Below are 15,861 nucleotides of genomic sequence, written 5' to 3'. Positions count from 1 at the left end.
CTTATAAATGTGGGAGGCGGCTTATATGGTTCCCATCGGGATATCGAGATGATATAAATATTTTCATCAAACATGATATGTAATGAGTAAGATAAAGGATAATGTTATGCTTAAATAACATTTAAATTTTTTTTATATTTAAAAATCACGGTTTTATCAATCATTGTTATTTCAGCCGCAGAGCGTCCTGCTGGACAAAATCCTCCCACACAGATTTAGCCTACTGATCTTATTAAGGTCGTCTGTCCATTTTGTGAGTGGACGTCATACTGCGCATGTCAGTCTGTGTCGTCAATCCAGAAACATAAGACCCCATTGGCCGTCAGTTGTGCGCTCTAACTACCCGCTATCACTTCAACTAGCCAATACGTTGTGCTATTATCGAATACGAAAATGTATTCCGCAATAGCGTAATTCTAAACGTATAATACATAGACATAATTATACATTTAAATTATTTTTATTATTCTTGAATTCCGAATTCTTCTGAATAATTTTTTATATCTCCTATATGAAAAAACACGCTTTCCATAACGCTTCAACTATACGTAAACGCAATTGGATATCCAATCTCTTTATGCAATTGATTTTAGAATACGATTTTAATTCTACTGGTATAACTAATACAATTTACCCATCATATAATCTCGTCAATAAAAGTTTTTGTTCATTTTATAATTCATCAGTCTTTTAATATTCTCACAATTGAAACAAAAACCTTAATAATGAGAATGTTTGAGTAGGTTGGGTTTTTTATAAACAAAAAATTATATCGTTTTATTTTGGTATTATGTATTCAGCAATTTTAGCACACGGTTAAAATAAATAAACTCATAGAAAAATAACGGAACAAAATAATTCTCGAATTTTTATGCTAAGTTTGTATTATGATGTAAACACATGAATAATTGTACCATTCATCTTCAAACTTATAAAAATTATTGCTCAATGGTATAAAGAAGTAGGTCAAATAGTTTTATTATTTAAAAAATATTAATTATTTCCTCAATTTGTTGTACACCAAACATTCCTAATTCTTATGTTATGTGTGAAAGCTATGTGTAAATTAGAATTCGTGAAATTATTCAAGAGAAACAATGGAAATTTGCCTAAAATTAAACAAGATTTTTTTTACTAGTTTTTTTATGAAACCCATAATTAATTATGAATCTATGAAAATATTACATAATTCTACTAGAAAAAATAATTAACATTGTTATTAACCGTTTTTAAAAACATTTCCTCGACAATGGCAAAACCAGGGTTCGACCATCGTGGCCACTCCCCAGATCAAGCGCGCTTGGCGGCCTCTCTGTTATAAATAGAATGCATACATTTGAACACAAAAAAGACTTAAATTAATTATTTTCCTGCATTTACCTTATCACATAATAAATTTAATATGCCATTAATGTGTGCCTATTTGTTTCTGCAAGTTTTAAGTCTTTTATAATTTGTACTAACTAAAATATAATTTAATTACAGACATCCTACCAAAAATATCCAATAACTATTCAAATTTTTAAATATAGTTTCCTAGAATAAAAATTACTATAGAAAAAAGTTAAATATTTTTTTATTGAATTAATTTATAAATACCTGTTCGTATTATTCTACTTTATCTCATCAACGGAAATGATCAAGTCCTAATACATTTGAAACAGTTTCCTGTAAACTGAACACTATTTTCTATAAGCGTTACTCTATAAATTACATGTACGAGCCAATTCACATAAAAACTACTTAGTAAACAATTGCCAAATTAATTTTAAGAAAAGAATCAAATAACTTTTAAAAAATAAAAGTCATAATTACGTTTGGAATTGGTTTCCTGTCAAATTGTTATAACGAATTAGCGGGTAACAGGTAAATAATATAGGAGGTGTGAATCTTTCAGTCTTCATTTTTTCACATTCTTTCGTTGTAATTTTTGTAAAGTAAATTAAAATGATAGATTTGTTAACGCCTTTTCGTTCTTTTCTAAAATGTAAAAATGTATGCACCGACAATAATGTATTTCGCTTACATTATAAAATTACGGTAATAATGTTACTAATGTTTACATTAATTGTTACCTCAAAACAATTTTTCGGTGAACCAATACACTGTATTAGCGGATCAAATAAAGAAAGCGACAAAGAAGCTATTAACAATTATTGTTGGATTTACGGGACCTACACTTTAAAAAGCCAGTTAGCGGGTGAGTACTTTTCGTGTAACATAAATATTGTAATAACTCTTTTTTGTTTGTTTGATATATCAATAGATAAACATATTTTGATGTTTATCCGTCTACTACTTGATAAGAATATAGAAAATCTTTTGTTTTTTTTTTTAATTTTCAGTTAGTACTCTGTACAGGTGGAATTTTGAGAAAATTTCGGCACCCGCTTATACGTAAAATGGTGTCCACTATAGACAGCATTGTATTATTTTAGAATCCATTTAAATTCTTTATATCCTAAAACAACGAACTATTGATACCATTTTGTAAATTAATACGAGATATACGTGTACGTAATGTCTAAGTTGATTGGAGAGGGTCATTATCTTGAATAAACCATCGGACTCTTGAGAAATTAACATTTTGAAACTACTATCGTATCTGTAATTTAATGTCTACGTTTTTTTTGTTTGTTAATTCTAAAAATATTTTGAAGTTTGCCAGTATATAAAAATATGATTTTCTTATTAAATTTAACTGTAGCATATTTTTCTTTTTATAAAGGCAGTTTTTTTATAAATTTAAATATAGTTTAGGTTAAATAAACATTAAATTATTTCTTAACAGGTGTAGAAGGAAAACACATGGCATATGCTGGAGTAGGTCCAGGTAAAAAAGGTAATGATGATCAAATCAAGCATACATACTACCAATGGGTTTGCTTTGTTCTTCTTGGTCAGGCCGTCATGTTCTACATTCCACATTACCTTTGGAAGTCATGGGAAGGTGGAAGGCTGAGAGATCTGACAGCTAGTTTGTGTAAGTTACTCATTATTCATAAAATATTTAAACATGCTTGTTACCAATTTTTACTCCACAGGATTAAAAAGATTTTTGTAATGTATGCCAAGAGAATTATTTAAATATTTAAAATGTATTTTAAATTAGCAAATTTACTTAATTTTTAGCTAATCCCATAGTGCCAATATCATTGGCAAAGGAACGTTGTGAGCAATTGGTGTGTTACTTCAATGATCTGAATGCTTATGCACACAACATGTATGCACTTCGGTTTGCCTTTTGTGAGTTCCTGAATCTTTGCAATGTGGTAAGCATACTTCTTTAAAAAAATTCTTGACCTTGTTATGTTTGATAAAGTGCTTAAACCTTGCTATCCAGACAACTCATAGGTATCAACAATGCAGAAACTAAAATTTAATCTTTTGGTACTTAAAATTAATTTCAGTTTATTTAGATGTTTGTGTACATAAAACTATTTAATTTAAAAAAAATCTTATGAATAATAATACATTCATTAATGATATTGCTTATATTAATAAAAAAGAAATTCATACAAGGACTATTTGTTTGTACCTTTATGCTATGATATTTCCCATAATTTTTTTTAACTTATTGAATATTTTTTATTTTCATTCCCTTTGCTACTATTCCAAAATATAAAGAATTAATCCAATAGTATTTTAATAATTTGATAACAATACTGTTAAGATAAATCACCTAAAAGCATTCAAATAAACCATACTGTCAATTTTCTCATTCTCAATAGACTTTATATTTTTTGAAATATTAGTATCTAAGTCATGTAATAAAATATTATATTTAACAGGTGGGTCAGATTTTTCTTTTGGACTTATTCTTGGGTGGGTCATTCCGAAATTATGGCACCGCTGTAGCAGCATTCACCCACTCACCACGAGTCCCTGCCGATATGTTAGATTTCGCTTCTGTCAATCCTATGGATCAGTATTTTCCAAAGTTAACAAAATGCTGGTTTAGATCATATGGACCTTCAGGATCAATACAATTGAAAGACCATTTGTGTGTTTTGCCGCTGAATGTAATTAATGAAAAAATCTTTCTCATACTTTGGTTTTGGCTGGTTATCTTAGCTCTAATGTCAACACTGGCTATGTTGTTTCGAGTTCTAGTTTTCTGCCTTCCCCCATTACGTGCTGTAATGCTAATGGGTCGTTTAAGACAAGTCAATAGGAGATCAGTGTCAAAACTTATAAAACATTTCACCTTTGGCGATTGGTTTGTACTTTACTTGCTGAGCAAAAATATAAATCAGATTGTCTATCTGGATTTAATAAAAGAGCTGTCAGTAGACATGGAGCACAAAGCTATAACCATTTAATATTTTCTTAATACAAAAATATATTTTTATTACACCAGTAACAAAGTTTACCAATATTTTTAAGAAATAATTGTTGAAGTCAATTACTATTATATAGACAAGAAAGTCAGGGTATAAAGTAAGCATAACTTTAAGGAACCACTTATTTAGAACATAATAAAGTACTTGTACTAAAGATGATAAGAATACATTAGTCACTAAGTTTGCAAAAGTAAAATTTAAATGAATCTGATTAAAATCTGAAAAACTGAAATAATTGATTAGTTTACTCATGATTATAATCTATATTTGTGAATAAGTATTTAAAAATTTGGTTAAAATTAATGTATGTTTGTTTCTCAATTTTTCATTTTTTTTTAAAACGTAAGTTTTTATTATAGAATTTATTTACTTAAAAATTGCAAGAAACATTTGCATAAAGTTGATAATTTCATTGTTTGAAAATATTCAGAATTAATCTTAAAATTTCAAATTCCATTTTTCTTTTATTAAGGTAATAAGCAATATACTTGTATATTGTTCCTTTATCAGTTGTAAATTTAAAAAAAATGTCTTATGACCATGTGAAGAAATTGTCTTTATTTACGTTTAGTTTTGATTAAATCTTATTTCATTTTGATTATAATGGATTTTCATTTCCCTTTATCCCTTTTTCCCCATAAACCCTATCCTCCAAATTTAAAGATAAAAACAATTTTTATGTAATTTTTTTATTACCAATTTCATTAAAATCTCTGATCAAAAGCATACCAGAAAAATAATGGGATAGTAATTATTATAAAGATGGATTTTAGGTATAAAAAAGTAAAGAAGTTAATTTTAATGTACCTATTAAATTTACTTATAATAAGATGAACAGGCTAGCACATACTACTAAACTGTTACATATGGAATAATATTATCCAGAACAACCTCTACAACCACAATGAACACATTCCACAATTCTTCCTTCCTCCAACTTACTTTTAGGCACTCTACAAATACAATTAGTTGCAAAATTAGTGTCTCTTGTTTGTATGCACCGTAAACAACACAAATTCTCATAACCAGTCTTCTTCCATTTTGCTATAAGGTTAGCATCTGCTATTTTTTCATCCAAACAGTATTGATACAATTCTCTGCTTATTGCTTTACGTCTATAAAAAAGATCATAGATGTATCGGGACTTCTGGTGATGAATCTTGAATATTGGCCACAGTGATTCTTGTTTCCTTTTCCCTTCATGAGGCTCTGTTTCAGCTGGAATAATAACAAAAATAAATCAGAACACTTAAAACACAGCTAGGAAGATGAATATAACCAGAATCAAGTATATCCAAATTTCTGTCAATAATTTGCATTGTTCGCTTGAATACATAGGTCTACTCCATCAGGTGGTTAGATGATTAACATTGATTTTTTATATCTACTACCAAACTGCCAATGTAACAATTTTCAGGTTTATCTAAAACTTATGAAGTATATAATACTTATGTAAATCACTTATCTAATGTATTTATGTGCAAAAGTGATCTTAACTATTATATGATTACAGACAATGTAATAAATCTAACCTATTCCTATTAATGATCCACAATTTATTGTAACTTGTATTAGGAGGCAAATTACTTTTTCATATATTCATAATGTAGTTTCTAAGAGCACGGTGCAGGATTTTCTTAGGTTTATTATGAGGATTAATTGATGAAAAAAAAAATTATATGGCTTACCTTCGCGCATCTTTTGCTCAAGTTCTTCAAGAGTGGGTTCTATTAATTCCCATCCTTCAGGTGGTGATTTGCGACTGCGACGAACTTTCGGCATTTCAACTAAAAATGGTAGTAATAGCGTTATATATTTTGAATAACCTATAATGTTTAAAAACGACAATAGTCATTTAAGATTTACTTACTTTACAAAAATTAAGTTATATCAGTACAATCAATAAGTATTGTAAAAAATAAGTATTGTCTTTAAATGCAATATTTAAAACTAAAAAACACAACACAATTTGTTTTTAGCTTGTCAAATTTGACAGATTCACAGCTTGGACGCGGTTAATGACTACAGGTAAGAATTAAATTTATCTTTAAGCTAGTTTTAATTTTTTATAATTATCTAAGGTAAATAACAGAAAAAAGTGCATAAATGTTTTTTAAAATATTTTTCTTTTACTATTAATTTCTTAAATACCTTTTATTTCTGGCAACATACCTATATTAAAAAAGGGGAAAAATACTTTTATATACTTAAGTTTAGACTAAAATCTGAAATTAAAAACGAAAACCTTATTGATTTTTATACTCTGTTTTAAAATTATGTTTTCATAGTTAAACAAGGTCATCGTCATGAAATAATATCAATGAAAAGTTAATTTTCTTTAAAGCGCTTTTGCGGACGGAAATAAAGATGTTGAGATTTTATCGTTGCAAAAATTTGAAAAACTTGTAAATTATACCATATTTACATATGATATCTGTTCGATAGATTTTATTATTATCTTTAAAATGAATTTTACTATGAGGAATCCCGATTTGTATGAACTATAAAGATAATTGTATATGACAATTGGTCTTTTAGATAACTGTAAATTGTATTAAAATTAATTTAGTTTTGAATCTGGTTTCCAGTTTATAAATTTTAATTAATTATTTTACAACGAACGAGAGAAAGCCATGGTACAAGTATTAATAAAATTATAATTAATTACAACACTAACTGTCTGAAAAATTACTTATGATAAAAAATAATTACTGTATTTAACCATGTTACCATTAGGGTCAATAGTGTCAACCATGCGGCCATTACATTTTAATACCATTTCCATTTTAATTGAAACTCATTTTACCTGATAGTTAATATTTTCGTTCTATGAGCTTTTACACACATTTGCTCTGAACTCTTGAAAAAAAGTGTAACGGAATATTAATAGTTAAACCACAATTTCCTTTCTTACACAACTTAAATAATAAATTGAATAATGTGTATTGTCGTTTAAATGTTTACTTAGTCTTCATTATTCATAATGTCACCGCTTAATAATTTCTAAACCCGCACGTCCATTGTTGAATTTCCATTTTTTATATATGTAATTAAATTAAATTAATAATGGTATAGTTAAACTAGAAGCCAGTTATGTCTTCTTGTATTGTTATAGTTATTAGGCTATAAATAAAATGTAAGCTAAATTTCAAAACATTCTCATCGAACATTTTTATCTTCCGTCAAATGCCGAAAAACTGTTTAAAAATATCTAAAATATTTTAGAAATTAAACAACAAAAAAAGTGTAAACCGTTTTATAAAAAGACGATAAAAGCAATCAACTAATTCCCAGTCATTTATATATACTTCATAACACTTAGCGCTACATCAGCATTTTGCAAGTAAAAAAGACCGACGAGTGTAGCAAGCGTCAACAACTACAAAGTAATTTGTACCCCACTGGCGGTATAAACATGTTATTGATGTACGATAAAAATTTACGATTTTTTTTATTGTCATCGTCTTCTCGATCAACGAAAAATGTCTCGTCATGAAATTGGGTTATCAGATGTAGTTGACATCGTTGTTCAAAATACGGGCATCATTTCACAAGTACATCGGGTCAAGGCAAATGGGAATAATCAACATAGGAGTCTAACGGGTCCGTAACGAATTACTATCACCAAGCATCTTAAGTTCAGTTCATTATCATTATTATTACAATTGAAGTATATTTCTAATAACATTTTTTGGAAGCGGCCTGTATCCAGCGTCATCCGACCACCCTAACAAGATTGTCTTTTCACCTTATTAGTAAACGTCTTTCCGCTTCGCTTGCCGAACCACAGACCACTCCAGAACCTCAAAATTTGTTTTCTCCTATGTGATGAAATACAGAGTTAGTGTCTGCTTTTAACTTAATCCGGCAAATGTAGTATAGTAACAGTTCCTACCCAGTAACAATATAATAAGACCTGAGTTATTAAAACTTCTTATTATACGCCTTCTTCCAGAAAGATCTTTAACCAGGAAGCATTTTTCTATCAGATTTTGTCTTTTATTCATCTATACTTGAATTGCAATTTATATCATTGAAAACCCTATTCTATCGATAATAATAAAGAACTGCAACATTCGATTGCTTATAGACTAATATTTCCAAACATTTGTCTGTTGTTAAAATTTCGCCATTGTAAAATCTCTCGCTTTTGAAACGTCAAACTATGTTGCACTTGTGGCCTTTTTAACTAAATTTTCTTGTTAACCCAGTAAATTGGGTATCGTCACTTATCAATAGATCCGAGTATATATTTCAAAAACATCAGAAATTTGGATAGGTTTATTTGGACAGCCTAACAAAAACGTCCAACTGCTGCCGCAGATCGCAAACGCATCCACGTATTTGAGACGTAGTGCTGGCGGAAACTACAACGCGTTCCATGGTTATGGCAGAACTAACGAATTGATACAAGAAAAACTGAAATTAAATAAGAAACCGATCTTCGAGTTCTTCAGACACATCGCCCGAAAACCTAGCCACGACCTTCAGAAACTCACTGTTACCGGCAAAGTTCATAGCAATAGACCAAAGGGATGTAGTTCTATGCGCTGGTCTAAATCCGAATAACTATCAACATGGACGTCCCTGAGGTCGCACACGCCGTGGAGCATTGGAACAGAGGGAAGAACATCACCGCGTGATGAGATGATGCTATGCAAAAGGCGGCTATGAGTCGAAATGATCATGATAATAATTATTTTTTGTGGTGTTACAAAGCATTAAATAATACTCAGACAGTTCATATAGTTTAACACAAATTTAGAATATTACCATCTAATATCAGATACAGAAACCACTGATTTGAAAACGACAATCTGCAAACAACATTATCGAGGATTTTCCGAGATATAATTACAATATTTCCGACATTATGACGTTGCAGTAATCTTGTATGAAAAATTATTAAAACAGTGGTAATACTTAATAAAACGAGTAAACTGTTTTTACATAATTTTAATTAATTACTACATAAATTAATGTTAGTAATAAAATATTTATTACATAAAATATAAGGAATAAAGTAAAAGTAAATCAAAATTAACTAAGACTAGACCAAATAACTACGATTATCACAAACTAAGACTAGGGTTTAGGGACGGTTAGGTTTATGTTTCAAATGCTATAAAATATTAATATCTCATGGCGTATAAGCTGTATAATTCATAAAAGCTATGTATGCATTTAATACAAAACAGCCATTATTATAATGCTACTCAAAGCACCATATACATAATGTTATATATATAGACATATCGTAATCTATAAAAAGATTTGCGTATTTTTTAATACATATGCGCTAATAATCGTTTTTTTTACAACTCTTCACATTTTACCCGAGGAGTGTGTGAATAACGGGCTTACCTACCTATGCGGTACACAAGCTAAATTCCCCTCGCACTCCTACCAATACTTTCGAGGCTGCGCACGAGCGAGACGGGGATAGCTTCCGCGACTCGTTTACCACTTTGGAATGTGGTGTTGCGTTCGCGCACCTCAACCAGCCAGTCATTTCATACCTTCGCAAGTTGACTGCGACAGCCTCGGAACTCTGCAAACTTTAACGTAAAATGTGTGTTTGACGCCGATAAATGTGTTTGTTGTTATTTGTGTTGTAGTGTAATAAAGTGACGAAAATCTGTGTTATGAAGTTGAGTTGACGGCGGGCACGAGACAACTTCGGCTGTATCGCTTATTTACCTGTAAGTAAAGCGTACGTGTCGACGTGACGTCGAGGTTTTTACACTCCTGCCGCTCCTTGTCTTGTGAGAGATATATAAGTGAAGGACCTGACGCATATAAACAGCCACATCATATTTTTTGCTGTATTATTCAGAACAATTGTATAAAATGTCCTAAACATTATTTCACCTTTGGTAGAGTTTGAATGAGATACAGAAAACAGTAAATAACTATCGTCAATGATTATAAATAATAAAAATATAATTGCAATTTTGACATTCTATTAATGTCAAAATTGCAATTATATTTTTTTTTCGTTTGTACCATACTGAACAACAACAACCATTTCAGCCAACATTTAAAAATAAAAAAGAAGCGATGTTTCACACTAAAGAAAATTATACTTATTCAACCTTAAATATTCCAAAATGATAAATATTTCTTAGTTTTATTTTAATTTTCACTAACCACCTTTATACTTTTTAGTGGACTTACTTTTGATGTTGTTTAGGTTTAACGTGCATTATTTTTTTAAAACTTCCAATTAAAGGCAACTTTTTAAATTGACTACTGGAATAGATATCTTTCCGTATGACATTATTTTATTACAACTGACGTAAACGTGCATCGATATTAAAAATAATACTTGACCGCCAATCACCACCCAGTCGCGGTTTAAAAACAAAACAATTTATACGACTGCCATTTTCAGATCTACCGTTGCACAGCGGCTAAATTAAATGGTGTCGCGTAAAAACTTGCTTTTCTATAAACTGTTCTGTGAATATCTCTGACTGTACCTCTAGTATAAAAAAGATAACAAAAAACTATGAATGGATTATTTAATAGCTTTTAATACGTAACATCAAATCTTATTCGTAGATAATTTAAACCGAAAAATTATGTGATCCCGTGTAATCTGTACCTACAAGATTCTTGTAAGTAATAATACTTGATTGTTTGTAGATGGAAAAGCTTTAAATGGGTAAATGTACATGTTTACAGGGGGTGGTCATCTACTGTCAATTAATAAACACTACACCCTATACAAATCAATGGTTTTAGAAATAATAAATAACGTAATGCGTGAAAAGCGTTTTAAAAACTGACAAATGAGTTATCAGTTCATTTTTGTAAAGCTTTTACATTTATAACTTATTATTCAGTATATACAAACACATATTTGACTTTAGGAATTAAATCATCTTCACGTTTTCTTTTAATATTGCTAACAGTTTATTAACAACATATAGGCATTTGAATTGACAATTAAATATCGATTTATTTAACTTCATATTTCAATCGAAAAGAATAATTGTTAGCGAAAAAAATTAAATTAAATATATAACAGTAATATTACTTGTCATATCTAATAATTATTTTATTAGTTTGAAGTAATAATAGTTATTTTTACACATTTTTTAATTGTAAGTACCCAAAAAATCAGAAGACAGTCGTTACTTTACGAGCGTTATGACAAACATTGAAAAGTTGGCAGGTTATGTTAAAGATAGCTTTTTCTTTAAACGCTATTACTAACTAGTGACGTTAGTTATTAGTGACTATATAATAATAATATTAGACTATAATTCCAATGTCGGCGTTGACTGGTGATGGCGCAACGTGACCGGCGAGTCACGTTCCCTCATTCAAATTCTGTCGTAAAAAACATGCAATTAAACGAAGTGTCTTGAGTACTATATTGTTCATAATTGAGATTAGTCTTTTAAAATCTCAATACATATTTTCTCTTAATCTGTATTTCGCAGCCGAGACTATTTACATATATGGCTAAAATTATTTTATTGTTTAATAAATAGAGTGAATACAGAGTTATTAGTCGTAGGTATTATATAAAAGCTTGGGTGGATTTAAAGCCGTTATTTAATGTATGGCAAACACAAAAACCAATAGTTACAGAAATAATAAATAATATTATGACAGTAGGGAAAAAAAGCGGATTCAACAAAGCGGAAAGCGACAAAATTCGGATTACGACATGTTATAATTGTTTTTAATATCAGTCTCTGCAGACTGTAGTAAATATGTTATTGACATCTAATTTTAGTAAAAAATAATGTTATCTATTTCGCAGTGATGACTTTACACAGGGTGATTAGAAATAGGTGTAAAATCTTTATAGCTCGAAATGACTAGTTAGATATATGCATATATACTCACTTTAAAGCTTTTACACATATAACCAATCGCTTTATACGTCGTTTCTTAAGCCGTATTTCGCAGCTGAGTCATTTTGTACCTAAATAGATAAAATAATTTATTATTTTATTAATACAGTGAACATAAAAAATTGCTATTTTTATGTACGCAGTTTAGAGAAATTTTTGATTTCGTTCAAATAGTTTTATGCTCGTCCTCTGATTGTTTTAATTAATTTTAGCGTTGTCAGTTCAGACTAAGAGATAAATTTTGAAGCTGTGGTCCATAATACTAACTACTAAACTAATAGAAAAGTTTGTAATAGAAGCTCGTTGCATATTTTATGAATTATATTTATAATTGTTTCTTTTTCTCTTATCTTGGCATATCAATTATATATGAAAAAAAGTAAATAATTATCGTCAATGAGTAATAGATTGTCAAAATTATAATTATACACAATTTATTTTCGCTTGTGATATGTTGAACGAGGTTGCCGTGAACTTTATAGGCGAGTCGAAAGTTGACTGTAACTGTCGTGTCACTAACGTACGCTAAATTTTTGAATATTTTTCATATAATATATCATCTTCAAACCGTTATCTGTTTAATATTTACAAAATTTTAATCCAATAAATATTCATTTTTTTTATTTACCATAGGATGAATGCACACCTATTCGCATAATAAATGCCTACGATCTAATAGGCGAAAGAAACTCATTTAGGTAGATTTTTTAAGGATTAAAAATTCCACATTGAAATAACCTGGCCAACACGTCATTCTCAAGGTCTAGCTTATATGAAATCATTAACAGTATATCCTTAGCATACAAACGTTCTATGGAATATTTTATATCCAACAATACATATAATTTACAAATTTGTTGTTGTAATGGTTATTGTTGGACTAGGTAACTAAGTTTTTTTTTTCGTAAAAGACTGCTACGGACTCTAATCAGCCTACCATCTTTGTTTGTTAAGAAAATAGACATTCGATGTTTTAAATGTTTAGGAGAAAATTTCATATAATATCTACGTTATATAGTTTACACATAGCATATAAAAATTTGATACCGTGATATGCTAAAAATATATCATTAACAATAATAATCTATTTACAACTATAGAATTTTCACGTAAATCATTCTCTTAATCCTGTATTTGGCTCTTTAAAAAAGATAAAACAAGGAATAATTACATGTTAACATTAAAAATACAGTATAAAACAATGTATATCTTAAATCTAAAGAAACAAAATGAATTACTTAAAAAATAATGATGGCAACGGTGATAACTTACGCAGGAGGCATTTTTTCCCGTTAACGATTTGGACGGTGCAGAAATACGAGTAAATTGAGGTGAAATTAAACAAACAAATAACTGGTGGAAGATGCAATGAATAAATTCATAAAAGAGAAAAAATACGTCAAGGAAAAATATAACAAAGATAAATAAGCCATAAACAAATATACTAAAAACTACTACTTAGAAACTATATTATAAACACACAAATATATTTATATGTGTATCGATATCTACATATCCTATTTATATAAATATAATAGATAATAAAATCCAAATATCGTAATTATCTTTAGATATTAAAAACTAAATTTTAACATAAAACAAAATGCTACTAATTTACACCCCAATAGGTTGGTATAGTTTAAAAAGTACGTTAAAAGATTTATTAAAATGATTAATATACGAAACGAACAAAGTATTTTAAACAGCTTCACTGTTTTGGAATGTGAAACTGTTACATTGTGCACAAGAAGCATTTTCAAGCAATGCGTATTCGCAGACGTTTCATAAGATGTTATGGAATGTACATTAGTATGTCTGTATTACATTAATATTTAAGGTCAAGGCGATGATGCATTTGTTTGTGGGAGTCATTCCATTATTTATTATGATGGAACATTGTTCGCAAAACGCGCTGTGTTAATTATTATACTATAAATAAAGAATGGGTTCTTTTTTAAATTGTATGTAAGAGCTCTACATAAAATAACAGAAAACTTCTTTAACCTTAAAATGCACAATTACATAATAAAAAAACAACCAACGTAATAAATAACCTTTAAGTGTCTAATATTCACACTTAAATTTTGTCTATGGTTATCAAAATTCGTATGAAAATGAATACACATAGGTTTTTAAAAATTTAAATAAACATAAATCTATATATTTAGATCATTAGCAACGTAATGCATTTAAGGAATAATTTAGGAAGTAATTCAAAGTAATTGCTTAATATCAAATGAGCTTATCTGTCTTACTTTATTAGAAACCTAAACATGTCAATTTGTCTTTTAAAGTATGTTCAGTATAATAAAAAGAACAGAGTATAGACAGCGTTTGAAGTATTCTATAATCTATGGAACTAATGTTACCAGATTATAAATTTATTATTTTTAGATATCGCTTATGACATTGTAACCGCTTCGTTTTATATGGGTGTCAATATCTATTCGATATGATCGGTTACGCCGGATAATTTGGTAGAAAGCTACGATCATGCCAATAATGGACGTGAGACGGTTTTAACGGATTTCACCTGCGCCGTACCGTCCGAGGCTGACCGGTCTCTCGCAGCTCCTGAATTGGATATCTGCACGCACGCCAATTACATTATGGTTACCTATTGGCTCATCGGATACAAACGTGTTCACTTCGAGTTCGTCTTACTATCCCATGATAGGTCCTTCCCACTATATTATAGCAGATAAATACGTTTCAGTAGAATAAACATTCCGCACCATATAAGTCATATATTAAGAAAATTGGGACAAATAATACTATTTACAAATATACGTTTAAATAAATATGATATTAATGTTTTGAGTTTCGAAAAGGCTCTTAGTAAAGCCTATTCGAAAGATTAAATATTTGTTTCAATAAAGAAGTATAGAAACACACAGTACAGTATCTTCTGTTGTTTTCCTCTAAATTATAACTTTGATATATTGTTGTAGAGGTTTCAATAAACTTTTCATGGACTACTGCCCCTTTTACGAAAAACAAAAATGCATCTGCTTACCAACTTATTGGTAACTGTTTTATTGGTTATTTATGTCGTGATAGTACAATAAAATATAATTAGAGGTATTTCAAAATGCTTCTTGTCTTTTGTTTCTGCATTTTACCACCTAATACTAGCAATTTACATCTGATTGCAGTCAAGCGTAAGTCAAGACAATTCTTGTTATATATACGCTATAATTATAAGATCTTTGTTTGTTATAGTTTGTACATACACTAAAAAAGAAGGACGTTTATTGATACAATCCAATATGACATAAAAGAATTTAGTAGTGTTTTTAACACTGGTATCCAAAGTAAGATTAAACTTGTATTATGAGGAATAATAATAGAATTAACACATTGCTAGAAGTGTACTTATTCAAACGGACGTGGGAGTCCACGGTATTACTTTTACTCCGTAAAAACTTCCTCACTATATAGAGGGACGAGGTTAATCGAGGATAACGACGCAATGAGAAGTGTTTTTTATTTTTTCCCAGTTTATTTTTTATTTTACACTTTGTGTAATTGCGGCAGACACAATGTCTTAAAGGCATTCTCCCAATAGTGGTGTAGACATAATATATACGTGGGTAAATGTCGCTATAGAAAAGAAATATGAATGTTGTATAATAATATATAATATG

General features: G+C 29.3%; 3 protein-coding genes across 4 annotated transcripts in view; 2 read left to right on the top strand and 1 right to left on the bottom strand.

The window, feature by feature from the left end:
* The first annotated feature begins 1,738 nt into the window (after nt 1–1,738).
* On the top strand, nt 1,739–4,624 carry LOC137932086 (innexin inx2-like). 2 transcript variants are annotated; one of them, XM_068775653.1, is made up of 5 exons: nt 1,739–1,866; nt 2,115–2,200; nt 2,792–2,983; nt 3,133–3,272; nt 3,792–4,624. In XM_068775653.1, exons 3-5 carry the CDS (start codon nt 2,809–2,811, stop codon nt 4,320–4,322), a joined length of 846 nt encoding a protein of 281 aa, XP_068631754.1. In that variant the 5' UTR covers nt 1,739–1,866; nt 2,115–2,200; nt 2,792–2,808; the 3' UTR covers nt 4,323–4,624. The 2 variants fall into 2 exon arrangements, with proteins under 2 accessions (XP_068631754.1, XP_068631753.1); XM_068775652.1 differs by lacking the exon at nt 1,739–1,866 and having other exon boundaries at nt 1,890–2,200.
* On the bottom strand, nt 4,598–6,316 carry l(1)10Bb (BUD31-like protein). The gene is made up of 3 exons (XM_068775654.1): nt 6,214–6,316; nt 6,032–6,130; nt 4,598–5,561 (listed from the first exon to the last, which is right to left on the bottom strand). Exons 2-3 carry the CDS (start codon nt 6,123–6,125, stop codon nt 5,221–5,223), a joined length of 435 nt encoding a protein of 144 aa, XP_068631755.1. The 5' UTR covers nt 6,126–6,130; nt 6,214–6,316; the 3' UTR covers nt 4,598–5,220.
* A 3,555-nt stretch (nt 6,317–9,871) lies between these two features.
* Nucleotides 9,872–15,861, top strand: part of Myo10A (Myosin 10A) — a 113,234-nt gene continuing 107,244 nt past the window's right edge. Inside the window, exon 1 of the mRNA XM_068776071.1 lies at nt 9,872–10,045. The gene's annotated coding sequence lies outside the window, so the exon portion shown is untranslated. The remainder of the gene's footprint in view (nt 10,046–15,861) is intronic.

This window comes from Battus philenor, unplaced genomic scaffold, assembly GCF_028537555.1.
Source record: "Battus philenor isolate CCGP_79_NKW_IND1 unplaced genomic scaffold, ilBatPhil1.0.hap1 SCAF_9, whole genome shotgun sequence".
In the NCBI taxonomy this organism is placed as follows: Eukaryota; Metazoa; Arthropoda; class Insecta; order Lepidoptera; family Papilionidae; genus Battus; species Battus philenor.
The sequence above is the reverse complement of the archived record's forward strand: the minus strand, read 5'-3'. Positions and strand labels throughout refer to the sequence as shown.